The sequence below is a fragment of the Dermacentor variabilis genome, chromosome 8, assembly GCF_050947875.1.
Source record: "Dermacentor variabilis isolate Ectoservices chromosome 8, ASM5094787v1, whole genome shotgun sequence".
Lineage (NCBI taxonomy): Eukaryota > Metazoa > Arthropoda > Arachnida > Ixodida > Ixodidae > Dermacentor > Dermacentor variabilis.
Window position 1 is genome coordinate 35908935 of NC_134575.1, and position 15410 is coordinate 35924344.

Consider the following 15410-nt stretch of genomic DNA (forward strand, 5'->3'; position numbering starts at 1 on the left):
CCATGAATTTTGTGCGCTTTAGATGTCTCACTTGGTGCACTTACAGAACTGTGATATTGTTACTTTAAATCCAAGTTGCAAATGTAAGCACGATTCTTCAGTTACCTTAAACTTAACTTGAACGAAACCGTAACTCCGCAGTGTAAATGCTTGGGCTAGTTGGTCGGTGATTTTTCAACTATCTTAACTATGCTCACAGCGCAAGGCTTCAAGTGACCGACAGATGACACTAGATAGTGCTGTCTGTTTCCTAGTCTATGCTTTCATCCACGTGAGGCCTTGCACTGTAAACATAGTTCAATGAAAAGTTGAAGAAGCTTTACTTCCTGAAGGTGGTAGATCTCAAATTTTTTTCTTTTCTTACATGCTATGAACCTCAAATTTTGAGGCAGTGCGTGCCTAGCAGGACGATTTGTCTATTTCCATGTATTTAGACCGGAATTCCCGAGGGTAAAGCTTCTTAACAATGCTTTCTCAGTCTCTCGCAAGGGTAGCTTGCTAGGACCATTGGCACATTGGTACAGCCCACATTATTTCCACATAAGCACAGACTGCCAAGAAGTCTACGTACAGTCTCGAACTTGAACTCCAGGTCTTTCTTGTGCTTCTCAATGTCGTCGCAGGTGGAGCCGCCGCTTTTCTCCTTGCACTTCTTGGACGCCTCTTCCACAGATTTCTTGACGCTTTCGACCGACTTCTCTATGTTCGTCATGACGTCCTTGGCTTCTTTCGCCACGGCCGTGATGTTGTCCACCTCCAAGCTCAGCTTCTCGACGTCTGCAAATAGAGGACGACCACTTGAGAAATGAAACGCAAGATGTGCGTGAACATTTGCTACCGTGACGGGCATCCGGGCATTATCAAAAAGTTTCAGCTCCCACGCCTCATCGGCAAAGATGCAGCCAAGTCGACAAATTCAAACGAAAATTCTGCAGAAATCGCCAAAGATTATTTTCAACATAAGCAAATAGCCAAGCACTTCTGGAAGGCTATTTGTTTGATTAAAGGGAAGATGTGCCTGAAAGTGTATGTTTGTTGCAATGAGGACATTCCGGTAGCATTTGTTTCATTACGTAATTGCATAGAGAACAGAGCTTAGAACGACAGAAAGCCGAGCTAGTTGTTAAGGATTCATTATGCAAAAAAGAGGTGAGGCGTGCAGACAGGACACAAGAGTAGAGAAGTGGACAACACGAACGCCGTGTTGTCCACTTCTCTACTCTTGTGTCCTGTCTGCACGCCTCACCTCTTTTTTGCATAATGAACACAGCTGTTAGCCAGTACATCTGTAACTGTGCCTGATCCCTCTCCTGCGACCCCCACAGGGGTAAGGGGCGGGGGCAGAAGAGGGTCGTCCTCTCCGACTGCTTCACCGCAGTATCGTTAACTGTCTGAACATTCAGGTGCCTCAAAGCTCTTGCGCGACGGCACGTGCCGGAGGGCCCGGCCATTCGCTTACACATAAAACTCGGTCGTGCTTAACGGACGACGTTGCGACGGCACGTCTGCAGTAGAGCCAAGTCCTACCTTTTGCACTGTCGCCCACCGCCTATATTCGCAAACCCCGTGGAACAAAGCCCAAACTAACCGCCGACCGCCTGCGTGCGTGCCAATGAGCGAGCGAAGCGATAGTACATAGAAGCACCGGAGCAAACAATCTAGTTCTAAAACAAACCATGCAACGAAAACCGAGAACGGAAGGTGCGAGAAAAAAATGCCATGTATTCCCACATAGTGACAGCATATGCCAGAAAAGAAAAAGTTAGGAAATTGGCACGCTTTTTAAACGTATAGATGGCGCTGTAAGTATACGGCACCAACCATTTTGGACTCATTCGCGGCACCATACATTTACGTCTTGACCCTGAAAGGGTTAACATCCTGAAGCTGTACTTGGGCATTGAGGGACGTCACAGTGAAGGTCTCAAGGTTAATTTCAACCGCCTGAATTTTTAAAGAACAGGCACGGCTAACACAAGCATACAACACCTTCTGCGTACTACTGCCTTGGGAATTTTGGTGCAGCAGCCAGAAATTGGATCTTTACCCTCTTGCTCAAACAGTGGAACACCAATAACCACTGGGCTATCATGATACTGCAGTAAGTAAGAACAACCCTGGCAGAGATTTTTAATGCTTTTGGCACTGCTTCCCCTCCTGCTAATGAACAAACTAATGCTACCAACAACTGATCACTACACTGCGATAAAAGAAGAAATGCAAGCTCACTGTCAGCCACATGCTTGAGTTGAAATGCTGGGGACCGTGTGATGATCCCAGAGACGTCATCGCCAACCTGGTGGGTGCACACTGAAAAAAAAAAAAAAAAGAAAAAAAAAAAACAGTGCAACAAAAAAACGCTTCGATCAACCAAACAACCAATAATCAAATTTATTTAATTTAATACTGTCGGCACAATACTTCCACGTAACCAGGCCATGGTGCCTTGTTTACAACATTAAAGCGTAACTTGCTCAAAGCGCAAGTAAACAAGTAAAAATTAACATATTCGTGATTCTAAAGAAATGGCAACGTAGAGCATAAATGTTGTACTCCTGAATTAGAACTGTCTGCATACAGCTCATCTAGGTCCAAGACCTTCATTTAACCAAATAAGGAATGTCAGTACTCATTTAAAGCACTTAGATATCTGACTGAAAAGTCCACACTTGCATGAAAGATAAAGCCTAGCAATAAGCCATAGCCAGTGCCAGAACATAACCAAAGTCAAGATTCAATACAGTCGAAGAACGCCCAACTTGGGAAACAATGCTGCCAAGCTAGTGTGGTGCACAAAGACTGTCAAGTAGGGAAATAAAGGAAACAACAAGTAGAAACATACAACATAATAATAGACATCTGAATGAACCACCACACGCAATGAGGTTCAACATAAATGAGGTGTATTGGGCTCACCGTTCAGCCGCTGCTCGAACTGGAACTTGAACTCCGCATAGTTTTTCACAAGCAGATGGTCCACGTCCTGTAAGGGATGGCACGCCATGACGCGCATGAGTTCTGGAAAACGGGAGTTACTACGGCACACAACGATGCCCCCATTTGCTATGCTTCAAGAGACGACTCATTAAATTATGAAGGCTTGGTCAAGCTGGCTGAAAGTTTTTTTGATACCTAGACACAGGAAGGTAGAAAACGGGAGTGACAGGACGAGTCAAGGACATTACATGTCCCCTTGCTTTTCTTTTTTGTGTCCTTATGGCGTTTCAGTCCAAAATACTGAAGCAGCACACGTGTGCTACTTGCACTTAACACTCCCGCCCTTAATGCACTTAGACTTGAGCTCAATGCTTTTGCGCTGCACGTTAACCATTAGTGGCTTGGTGCTCCTCTGGTTAAATAGTTAACACTTTCAAATATGCATTCTTTTTCTACAAATTTTAATGCCAAACAGCATGCAGTGAACATTAGCAAACACAAAGCACAGCACACTCACGTCTTTAGTCCTATTCACGACGACTACAACATCGTGCACAGAGTGGTTGATACTGTCCGGAAGCTTCACCACCGCTGCTGGAACGAATGCGTTGGTCACAAACGCACAGACCACTGCAAAGCTGAAACAATAAACAAAAAAAAAAGTGGTAAATGACAATGCTTCAATGCCGGCCAAGTGCACAAGCAATTACGGCTGTTCGATGTTAACACAACACCTCCTTATTTTGCACCTCCAAATCTGGAGCGCATTGGTTACATTTCACCAGAGAAAAGAAAGCGCCGCTAAGCCAATTGGCTTGGTGTTCCCAAAACAAGGGAATGCAAAGATGACTGCGACATGGTACATTCTTGGCAATGCTACAAGATTAATGAGACAGTAGCCAATGGTGGAAGGGCAAGATATTAGACATGGACAATAAGTACATAGATTAGATTATAGATAGATACAGGATACACATGCATGGATAATAAGAAGACAGGACAGACAGACAGACAGACAGGACCTTGTGCTCAGCAACAGAAGGCCACAACCCCTTAACCAATGTAGCAGCTCGTCATGAAAACGGATGAAGGGGAAAAAATTTACAAAACGTGGCCCGCGTATGCTTTGCAATTCTCTCTAAAAACAGATTCGTTATTTGCATAGCACAAGGGCTACCAGAGACACACAAAGGAGAGGGCCGCGCACTTCATCCTTTGCGCTGCAGAAGTGACCGGCGAATAATGCCACCGCACAAAACGTGCCGTTTCGAAAAAACTACGCGGAAGCTGCGAGTGACTCACAGCAGCACAACGGCGAGAATGAAGAGAAGCACGCCCCGCCAGCCCCGCTTGGTCGCGTCTCCTTTCCCCTCCGGCACGTTCTCGGCACCACCGCACCTCTTGCAGCAGCAGCGGCAGCACAGAACCAGCACGCCGACAAACGGCACAACCAGTGCCAGGAACAGTCCGACGGCCAGCAGGATGAGCAGGCCCATGAAGACGTAGGGAAACTGCATACAGACGACACCATGCTCAGTCTATTTCTTTACGGAGTTACCGAGTTTGAAGGAGCGCTGTCAAAACATCTTAAACAAATTAAATTATATTTTTTTACGTTAAATGAAGGTCCTTACCTCGAAACAGAAGATCCTGACAATCCTCAGAGCGCCCTAAGTAACTTACTATAGTAGCTTCTCTACGAACCATGTTTGGTTTAGTCCCCCATAAGGCGTATGTGTTGTGACATCACAATGCAGAAGGTGGACATGTGAGAGCAATAAAAATATAGCAACATTTGGGCACTAGCTATGACTTGCTCGGCAGTCTCCTATGCTGCTACTCATAGCGTGGGCCAATGTAGCATCATTTATTTCTTTATGGTCCTCATTTTAAAACTTTGGACTTTTTTTGACATAAATGTCATAGCACTTCACCAAGCTACTGGTAGCTAATGTAGCTACCAAGCTACATTACCATAGTGGGTGCCTAACGGTTCAAGCTAACTATAACTTATGCACACTATAACTAAAATTGTAAGCAAAATCCAACTAAGTGGGCCCCACAATGTTAATGGCAGCAAAAAAGACATGATGATCACTATGTCTTTAATTTGACGCACTTGTGCTAGTAAGAACCACTTGTGTATGCTAACAAAACTAAGTTTCACTCACATCTTTCCATCGTGTCAAGGCAATGGAAACGGGATCCTTGAACAGCCTGTCATCCTCGAGAAGTTCTGCAAGCCAGAAGCACTCACAAGGTCAATTTATATCCCGCGCTTGGAAAAAGAAACCACACAACTAATATGCAAAACTGGTTCTTAAATCGAATTATTATGCACATAACAAAAAAAGTTTGTCTGTGGTGGATGCCACGACTCTACCACTTCGTGCAGGATCACTCCACAAAGCCGATATAATATGCGGGCAAAAACGTGCAATTATCTCATAAAAATTCTTAATTGAATTTCGAGATCATCCCTTTAGGGCACCTATTACAAAACGTGCAACTGGAGCAAATCAGCGCTCAAGGCTCGTCCCTCTTAGTAGGCCATCGTGAGACTAACACACAGGCTTCAAGTTTCCTTGTTCACCAAATGTGCAAATGAATACGACAGTGTTCACTGTATTAGTTCCCCAAACGATTTCCTTAGGCACTGTGCAACAAAGTTACAGGAAATGCACTAGAGCCTCTTCCAAATTTGTGAGTGTGCTCCTCTGCATTGCACATTTGCCTAACTAACGGTCAGACCAGTCGTCAGTCAAATGATGACAAAGTGCAAACTGGGCCTGCCGGTGCTCATACATTGCACGCTGATTTCATTAGCCACATCTGTGTTTCTTCCATCTCGTCATTTGAAACGCCATTTGAAAGACCGACCACACCACCATCAGCTTGGCAAACTGCCTTATGGGGAAGCTATCTTAGCGCTACGAAGCCCAAGCATTACCATACCTGCCAACCTGCTTGCTTTAACATTCGTGATAGTTTTGCAGAATGGGGGCATATTTGATTAACAATGATTTCACTTTGGACGTGGCACACAAGTAGCAGCAAGCTTGGAGCAGCAGGGATTGAGAGGCAACACATTGTCTTTCGACTGCACTGACATTTTCAGCAACATTGCTGTTACTGGTTTTGCTTGTTTCGAGAACTATACTGAAGAGACTTGCTCGAGGAAAGTACCCAATGGTTATACGGCCCCTTGCAGTGTCACAAGGAACTGGCGCGAGTACCATCGCAATTGCTTTTCTGCACACATTTCTTGTAATTTCATGCTACCCTATTTTGCAACACCTTGGAACCTTTTCCAAATACGGAATTTGCTTTCTGCAAAAGAAAAATGAGACAAAGATGCAACAGTCATAAAATTGCACAACCTTAATTCCGCAAACTATAGTACAGAAAGTTTGGGAGAGGTTGACAGGTATGCATTGTTCCACAACCAAAGAAAGTAAAACAACATGTTAACCTTTATTTCTGACCACGGAGGGAGTATACACCCACAAAAAGAGAAAAAGAAAGAAAGAAAGAAAGAAAGGCAATAAAAAAAAAAAAAGAAAACCACTGAAGAGCCCCGACTTTCACTTTCTCCATGCTCATTTCACAGGCACGAAATGGAGTGTTGGCAAGCAACAAAGGGTGTGGGTGGATGTGTGCATGAACTGGAGTGAGTGCTGGTAAACGAGAGCACAAATGAATGTTGGTGATGGCGATTTTCAGTGGACATTGGCATGAATGTGGCTGGCTGTTGGAGAGTGTGAGTATGTATGCGAGCGAGTGCCAGTGGCTGGACGCGAGTCTGAGCATGAGTGGGTGTTAGGTAAGTGTGAATGGGAGTGACAATGAATGCGAGCGAGCATTCGTAAGTATCGGCACGAGTAAGAACGCGAGTGAGCGCCCAACGTGAGGGCACGTGAGCCCGAGTGAACACATGGCTTGCGGAAAATATTGGGGAGCGAGCGGGTACAAGTGAAGTTTTGCTTGTTCTGCCGACATATGGCTATTACCAACTACTCCACACGACTGCATTAAAAAAAAAAAAATTTTGTTTAGACGCTGCAACAGGATTTCTGTCAAGTTTTTTACGCTGAAATATCCATTCTGAAACACCAAACTTTGGCGCATAAAAAATGGTAACGTCTGGAATCGTGGTTAAGGAATGGGTCAGTCGCTGTGGGCTTTAGGCGAGCATACATACATACCGCAGTCACTTCCTTGGCCCTATCACGGGATCCAAGAGAAAGCGCTCACCTTTTGGAATTCCAGGCTTAGCAACGAGCGACGCAAAGTGTGTCACGATGCTGTACAGGTGGTCCATTCCACTCGCTTCCGGCACTCGAACCGACTGAAAGTCATACGAGCTTGGGTCCACCGACGTGAAGTTGATGTTCACTGGGCTGAGGCAGCCTGAGGTGGCAGTCGCGATGAATAAGGAAAGACAATTAGTGGAGCCAGTTCCAGGCCTCCCTACATTAAAATTTTAGATATACTACTGTCGAAGCCAGAGAAATACTAAAAGTTGCTTTAGTATTACTCAAAATGCGACTGCTTATTAATAAAGTTTGGAGAGTCTGTTAGGTGCAGATGCTGCAAACAGGCACTCTGTACTACAGGCGCACCTACAGTGATCTGTGCCACAGACAACAGGAATATTCCTGCTTCTCCACGCAATATTTGCATGATGTTGGCAGAAGTTTTGATTGCTGTTATAGGTTGTTTCATGGGGGGCATGGCTGATGGTCGTGCAGGAAGATCCGTATAATCAAGCGGGTAAGAAAAACCCAGCTGCACCGTGTATACTAGTTCTATTCTATTAAGAACAGTTTTGCCCTAAACCAGATGTACAAACAAAAATTCATAAACTTTTCGTGTCATTATGACAACTGCACTCAAGCTAACATAATCGAGCCTACACAATAAACTCATAAAAGTTGTCAGATATCCAGTTGAAACGGCATTCGCGGAGCCCTGCACACAGGGTGTTAGTTCATACCTGTTTAGAATACTTTTATACGTTAACAGATTGCCTCAGTGATCCCCAAATCGCAGAGCCCTGCGCACAGGATGCTAGTTCATACCTGTTTAGAATACTTTTATACGTTAACAGATTGCCTCAGTGATCCCCAAATCGCAGAGCCCTGCGCACAGGATGCTAGTTCATATCTGTTTAGAATACTTTTATACGTTAACAGATTGCCTCAGTGATCCCCAAATGTATTTGGAAAGCACAAAGACTGCGAGGAAGTTCACATATGCAGAAACATGTCCTGAAGCTCACCGACAGCTTGAGCACCGCGCTTGAAGTTGAGCGAGTTTTGTAGGCCACAAGATCACAAGTTGCATGGCCCCAAGGCCACAAAAGTATATTTCGTATTGCATAAACATTCTTTTTTTTTTTTTCAGAAGGTGTAAAGCCTTCTGAAAAGGAGCAAAGATGTACAGCCATTCTGCAGAACTGATTTGCCAGCCTTTGCCAGAAGAAATGAGGCGACCAGATGTGGGAGCGCAGCGAAATTCCACACTCTGTCAAGACTGATCCATGCACACTGGCATCAAATCATTACATTGCTCCAGAAGTAAGCCAGGCAATCTAGCAATTAAGCTGACATCTTTCACCTCTCCCACGCATCTTTGTTCAAACTTTGCACATAAGACAGGTCTCTACTACAACCATACTTTTCCACATACTTTTCCTTTAACTTGCAGTACTGCGTAGCATTGTGCTGTTATTCTTAACCAGTGGTACACAATGTCACAGACAGTAATAGGCGACCAGGTGTCGGCTGGTGCACACCAAAGTTGCACTCAATATAACGAGTTTACCACATGCTAAAAGGAACCCACCATTATCGGAATCGCTTTGGGATGTGGCAATGGGTAGCGCCGCCGCCGCCAAGGCGATGGCAAAGAAGGCTATCGTTGGCCCCATCTTGGCAGCTAGCATGGTGACGCAGTCATCCAGGCCTAGGTGCAGTAAATGTGGCGGACTCTTCTGCCACTGTGTGCCCACTTAGGAACAGAGGGGGAGTCCTGCAAAAGCATGGAAGAACATTTCACGTTAACATGAAACGCGTCACTGAACCTTGTCTCACTGGCTACTTGGCCCGGAGATCTAAGTCTCTAATATGTTGGATACTTTTCCCTTACTTTTACTCTTCACGTCTATAGCTTAAGGCTACCCAATCCTGGTGATGATGCGGGCAGGGCCCCTCTTGGACCACTGACAAAGCGTAAACAGGAATAGCCTCAGAATAAAATTGTTACATTATACTGACCCTACAGTCTAAATGTGCCTAAGACATTGCAAAAATCGGCCCACAAAAACACGAAAATCTACCCCGACGCCACCCTTTCTGGCATAACCCTCCACCTGCCATGCCAGACTCAAGCAGACATTTTAATCTGATCTCTTCAGCCTGACGAAAGCATACCAGAAGATAGTGCGGAAATTTTCAACCGATACAATCAAGATGCTATACACAAAGTCATGTATACCAACACAACACTGCAAATGCAAAATATTTGCTTTATTTGGTGCCTGGCAGAGTGTAGGTGAAACTGTTATAAACAAAGACATGTAAACAACACAATGAGTACATATATGCAGCTGTCGTGCTGGTGCACCCGAAAATCCAGCACCGTTACTTTAGAATTCAAAACAAAAGCAACAGATACCATGAATGAAGTTAGGCTCTGTGTCAAAACAAAATTATATTTAACAGATGCTTTTAAGTTCAGAAAAGGAAAATAATAAAGATTGGCCTACGTATGGAACACCTTGTTTTTTTCCGTTGTGCACTATCTGAAAAATCCTGTCTCCTTTGTCAACACGCAGTGGGAGAGCCACACAGCTATCTCATTTACTTTACAGCAAGACAGGAGATACCCACAGAGATATCCATAAGAATACAGTGGATCTATCTGGTTCGAGGACAACAAGATTGCATGGTACTGCCTGCATTCCAACCATTTTGGCCAGTGCCTTTCCATGACAAGCATCGTACGAGGATGCATTCTTGCTGAAACCAATGTAGCCAACAAAATGATATGCTGCGCAAGGCAATCCCCTAAAGGCACACATTACAATCCACATTGCAAGTATAGCTTGGGACCCAAGCCAGCTGTACCTTGTCGATTATTTGGAGAAAATACAACATCTGGCTCTGAGCTTCACTTTTATTTTATTTTTCTACGAATGACAGTGACAGAACTCGTTCCATTGTCGAGTTGCTTAGCGTGGCAGAGCCTTGAAACTTGCTAAAAAAAAAAAAAAAAAAGACCTAGCTTCACCCGGCAGGCGAAGCATTCATGGCGATAGCAAATTATTAGGCAGCTATACAAAGTAAGGTTAGTCGTTCGATCAGCAGCATAAACTACTGTAAACATTTGCTCACTAACTAAATTAACAATCACGTTGTCATGCGTGCGCAAGTAAACACGAACTCATCTCGCTCTATGACCACATACTACACTCGCTGTCAGAACGTTGGCATGACGAAGAGCAGCCAGCAGCAGCAAGCAAATTCCCCTTCATGATGCCTCTCGTTTCAATGTCAACAAAGCATACGAGAACACAGCGTACATGAAGCCAAGCACTTTATCCAGCTGGCTAGTCTGCTAACCAAACCCAGGCTGCTTCTACGATAGGACGCATGCGGCCGTGCTCAGCCGCGGCAGCTGGTGTAGGAGAGGAGATTCACACTAACCTGCCCCTTTCCAAGCACACACACCTTGGCTCACACCTACATCAAGCCAACACACTTTCCTTGCATTTACAGTGTACGGCACACAGCCGTGATGTCATCGCACTTGGACTTTATACAGGACATCATGCCAGCACCGATGCAGACGGTGGAAATTCACCTGGAGTGTTCATATAATTGCTATTGCAATAATAGCCAGATTAATGTTTTTGTATAAGTTACATGTCTCAATTCTAAATTCCAGCCTCTACAGTTATGCCTCCCCCGGCAAGAGCATCTGCCTGTACTAATAATTCTCATGTTTGTATACTCTACTCATCAAGGACTGTCTAAGTATTCCTGTTTTTTAAGCATGATTACAGACTGTAACAATGTTATTGTAGAAGTGTTCTGGGTGCAGATTCTGTTGATGATGTTAAAGCGAATTGGAATTGCTGTTTCTTCAGTCTGTGTGTGAAGGCTACTAAAACTGCTCCCGTTAATGTGCAGTGTTCTGTTGTGCATTTGTATTTCACACTCTGTTAACAGCTTAAAAAGACGATGTGCTGAAAATAAACATGTTTTAAAGTACAGCAGGCAACAGAAACACAACAATGCCCCAATTCTATTTGTCCTCCAACCAACATAACTTGTAAGCACCTGCGTCAGTCTCCTTTCCGCTGTTTTGTAGCTGGCACAGTGCCTGTGTTGTTGCCTTCAAGTTGACCCATTAACAGTAAGGACAACCAAACAACAGGATGGAAACAATACAAGCACGTAAAGGTGCTGCATCACTGTTGCCTTTCCGTTGTCATGTGTAATTACAAAATGTCAAATCAAGCTACCGAGACAGATGTACTCATGTGCTCAACTTGGCCTGTCTTACAAACGGGAAGCTCACATCTCCCTATGAGAATTGGCCTCTTCTAAAGTGGCACGTCTAGTTGGGCATACGACAACAAAACACAACATAACAGAGCATGGCAACAAAGGAGCCCACGAACAAGCAAATGACTACACAACAAGCGATGGAACAAAAAATGGTGGACGCAATGTTAAGAGACAGGAGCTCAGCGGGTGGATTAGAGAGCAGATGGGGCTAGGAGCCGCCGACATTCTTGTTGACATTAAGAGGACAAAATGGAGCTGAGCTGGTCATGTAATGCACAGGGCAAATCACCAGTCGTTCATCAAAGTTACAAAGTGGGTGCCATGACAAGGGAAGCTCAGCCAAGGACAACAGATAAGTAAGGCGGTGTGATAAAATTAGTAAATTTGCATGCATGAGATAAGAGTCAGCTAGCACAGGACAGGGGTAATTAGAGATTACTGGCAGAGGCCTTCATCCTGCAGTGAACCTAAATTAGGATGATGATGATGACTACGGATACCACAAAACACTCTTTGAATTGATACAGTGTAGCAAGGCCACCTCAAAAGCCCACAAAAGAGATAAGCGAGAGACACACATGTAACCTGTGATGATAACAAATTATATTTAATGTCCCAAGGTTGCTTCAGATATTTTTACCATTATCTGGCTCTTTATTGAGCTGCCAAATCTAAGTAACTAGGGTGCTTTTTAGTATCCCTTCATTATAATGTGAACAGGAATCAAACGTGCAACCTCATATCAGAGCTCCACAGCTACCGATTCACTGCAGCGAACCACAGACTATGATGCCTTCCCTTGTTCCCTCCTATCTCCCATTGTTTGAAGCTCGCCCCCGCATTCTCCAACGACAATTGTTGTGCATAGGGCAGGAAAAACGGCAGATACGTACATTTTGTTCTCTTCTAACATGAACATTTTCTCCTATAAGTTAACCTCGGTAGCTGCTCATGCGTACGATGTCCTGCACATAATGTACAGCAGAGGCAAGTCTACTGCTTTTTTTTTTTTTCTTTGACGGAGCCAGAAACTCGCAATTCCAGTCTACACAACATCGTCGCTAATGGTGTGCCATCAAGTAGTATGATACTATTGTGTGATGTCACGTGGTCAACTAAGACAGTGGAACAGATAGTATAACAATGCCCTATGGAATGGAAATGTTTCCTATTACCAATTCTCACATTCTAATTATCCACATACTAAGTGCCCGTTACATGTCCGTCATTCCCCAATTCGCATGCAAGTGTAAAAGCTTGGAAGAGTCGGCAGAAGTTGGCCTCAGTTGTGCTTGCCGTGCCCACAGACTCCAGGAAAAAAGGAGACAGGCAGAGAGAGTAGACTTCTTTATACAGCATTTCTTTAGCTATAGTGTTTAGTTTAGCATTTCTTTATTTTCATTAATTTTCTGTACAGTTTGAATTGCCGGAGATACCTTATGGAGCATTTTCTTTCGCTTCTTATGTATAAACGGAAATTCTTTAAAGGAGTACTGACAGAAAAATGTTGTCCCGTTTTTATTTCTCTATGAGCTGTCAACATCGGTATGTATTTACATTACAGAGCCTCAGTTGCTAGACAGCATAGCAAATAATTACATCACCTTTCAATATGATCAGTTCAGAATGCGCACCAAGTGTAACACGGCGCTGGACATGAGGAAGGCACTTATTATCGTCACCGAAAGCAGAGGTGGCGGTCTCATCGTACCAGACACCACTAACAAATACACGCTCACTAAATAACCTGAATTAGCCCTTTCAGTGTCAGGTTTTTTCGGAGGTGACACACCTGGAGTATTGAGTATTTTTTCTCGGATATTATAAAACAAACGCTATGGTTTATTTTTGGTCATGCAGAAGAGCGAAAATGACACGCATAATGGCAAATACCCTCTAGGTATGGTCCGCACATTTCTATCAGACGTCACTGACACGGCCGGACAGAAAAGCGAGAACGTGCCAGTATGTCAGTGACGCTGAAAGGGTTAAAAAAATGCAGCATATTTAACAGCCCCAGTTTAGCTTCAGGCCATTAAGCTCAATAAACGAAAGAATCATTAGGTTGCTGCGATGGAAATACAGTATAAAGAAAGAAAAAGATGCTCACCTTGCCGACTAAAACTGACTTAAGCCCAACAGTACTTCGCAGCTGACATCACATTTAACATCCTAAACACATTCCTAGTGGCTACAGTATGCACAAGAGTCGAAGAATGACTGCAAATCCAAAAAGGTGCTCGCACACAATGCACCAGCAAGCAAGCTCTGGGAATTCGAACAGCACACCAAGGCTCTAGCGAAGAGAAGCAGCGATGATGCGGCCTATCGTCAAGCCTCTCAACGCTGATAGCACGATTGTTCCAAAGGTAATACATCTACTGTGCGGCTCTCCTGACACAAAGCACGAAGAACACCAGAAAATAAAGAAAGCATCAAAATAGGACTGAGCAAGATTAGAGACCTGTCCATTTTATCAAAGGTCACGGGCGAGGGAGATAAGGCAATTTGCTGCAGACGTCAACGTGCCCCTCTCCAGCCCGCGTGAACATGAGAGATAGGGTGAGCGCCAGCTACCGCGTAAAACAGCACTTCGTGAACAATGATTTATCCAAAAACTGTAGAGATCCAAGGAAGTACATGTGAGATGTGCGAATGTTATCAAGCTCTCTGCCTCCCCCATGTCAGTCACAAGGATGTAGATTATCAGGCATTTAAGAGGAGGCTTTAGCTCAAGGCCAACTCCGATTTCCTTATTAAAAATACAGGTGAAAAGCAGAAATGCTATTAACTCATGTGAATGAAACTTGTTGCATTTAATAGAGGAAGTTGAATTATGCAGACTGTGGGAAGCTTGATCTAGGGACTCTCATACTTTTTTACAAAACTTGAAAAATATTTGTAAGTTTTAAGAAATTGAAGCGTGACGTTAACAAAATTCGCAACTCTGCACCAAACACGGATATCGCAGTTAAGTGATCAAACGTGACATACAAGTTTACGGCTTATGTGACATTGTTAAAGGGGCACTAAAGGGAAATATTAAAGTGGCCCTGACACACTTTTTCAACTAATCGTAGGATGACCTCACTACTAAAGGACGTCGTCTCGTGAATCTTAAGGCACAAATTTTTTTTTCAAATCCTTCAAATACGTGTGAAGTTATTGCACCAACACGCACCTTCCACTCTTTTTTTGTCGCCACTAGCGCACTGGAAGCTACACATGGGGGAAGCCAAGGGGGCAAAGCCTCACCCAAAAGATTAATGTCTTGGAAGCAAAAAGGCTCGTTGCGGCACCCTGTGGCAGCCGTGGTAGACTACGCCACACAGCAGACTCGGCTACACGCAACTGTCGTGCGGAGACCGGCAGTGCAAAGATGAAATGATTTTTCTGTCTTCTTGAAATTGCAGACGCATGTTTTTCATTCATTTAACTCAAAATTTGCAACTGTGTATTACTGAGAACGTTCTCGCGATCACGAAATCAGCCAATAGCTGTTGGTGGCTCCAGCTGCTCATGATGGCGCTGCACAACGACATTGCCGAAGCGAGTGCAAGAGATTTTTCCCCCGTTTTCGACACGAGATTCCATATTCCCCGACGCATGCAGTGCAACGATATTTGGCTCACATGTTCACAGGGGACTCTTGTACAGATCAGCAATGTGGGCTTACTGTGTCCGAAAAGTGCTTCAGCGCCCCTTTAAGTCTAGCTACATCGATTATTCATCTAGAAGTGTGACAGCATTTTCTGGATGCCAATATATCTCCTTTTTGCACAGAAAAAATTGCCACAGAAGGTTCCACTACTGTTTCTCGATTTGAACAGCCCACACCAAAACAGCCGTGTTGACGCAATCTCCCCGTGACATCACTCCATGCTGCTCTCAGTGAAT

At 44.2% G+C, this 15410-nt stretch overlaps 1 protein-coding gene across 7 annotated transcripts in view; it reads right to left on the minus strand.

The window, feature by feature from the left end:
* Window positions 1-15410, minus strand: part of LOC142590001 (prominin-1-A-like) — a 60177-nt gene that overhangs the window by 33526 nt on the left and 11241 nt on the right. For 6 of the 7 annotated variants that reach the window (XM_075701804.1, XM_075701798.1, XM_075701800.1 and 3 more), the window contains exons 2-9: window positions 8785-8970; window positions 7192-7347; window positions 5109-5173; window positions 4240-4448; window positions 3455-3575; window positions 2917-2983; window positions 2230-2310; window positions 572-777 (exon numbers count right to left, since the gene is read on the minus strand). In XM_075701804.1, coding sequence (XP_075557919.1) covers window positions 572-777; window positions 2230-2310; window positions 2917-2983; window positions 3455-3575; window positions 4240-4448; window positions 5109-5173; window positions 7192-7347; window positions 8785-8884 — 1005 coding nt within the window. In that variant the 5' untranslated portion in view covers window positions 8885-8970. Of the gene's footprint in view, window positions 1-571; window positions 778-2229; window positions 2311-2916; window positions 2984-3454; window positions 3576-4239; window positions 4449-5108; window positions 5174-7191; window positions 7348-8784; window positions 8971-13623; window positions 13879-15410 lie in introns of those variants that run through there. The other variant, XM_075701799.1, reaches the window with a different exon arrangement.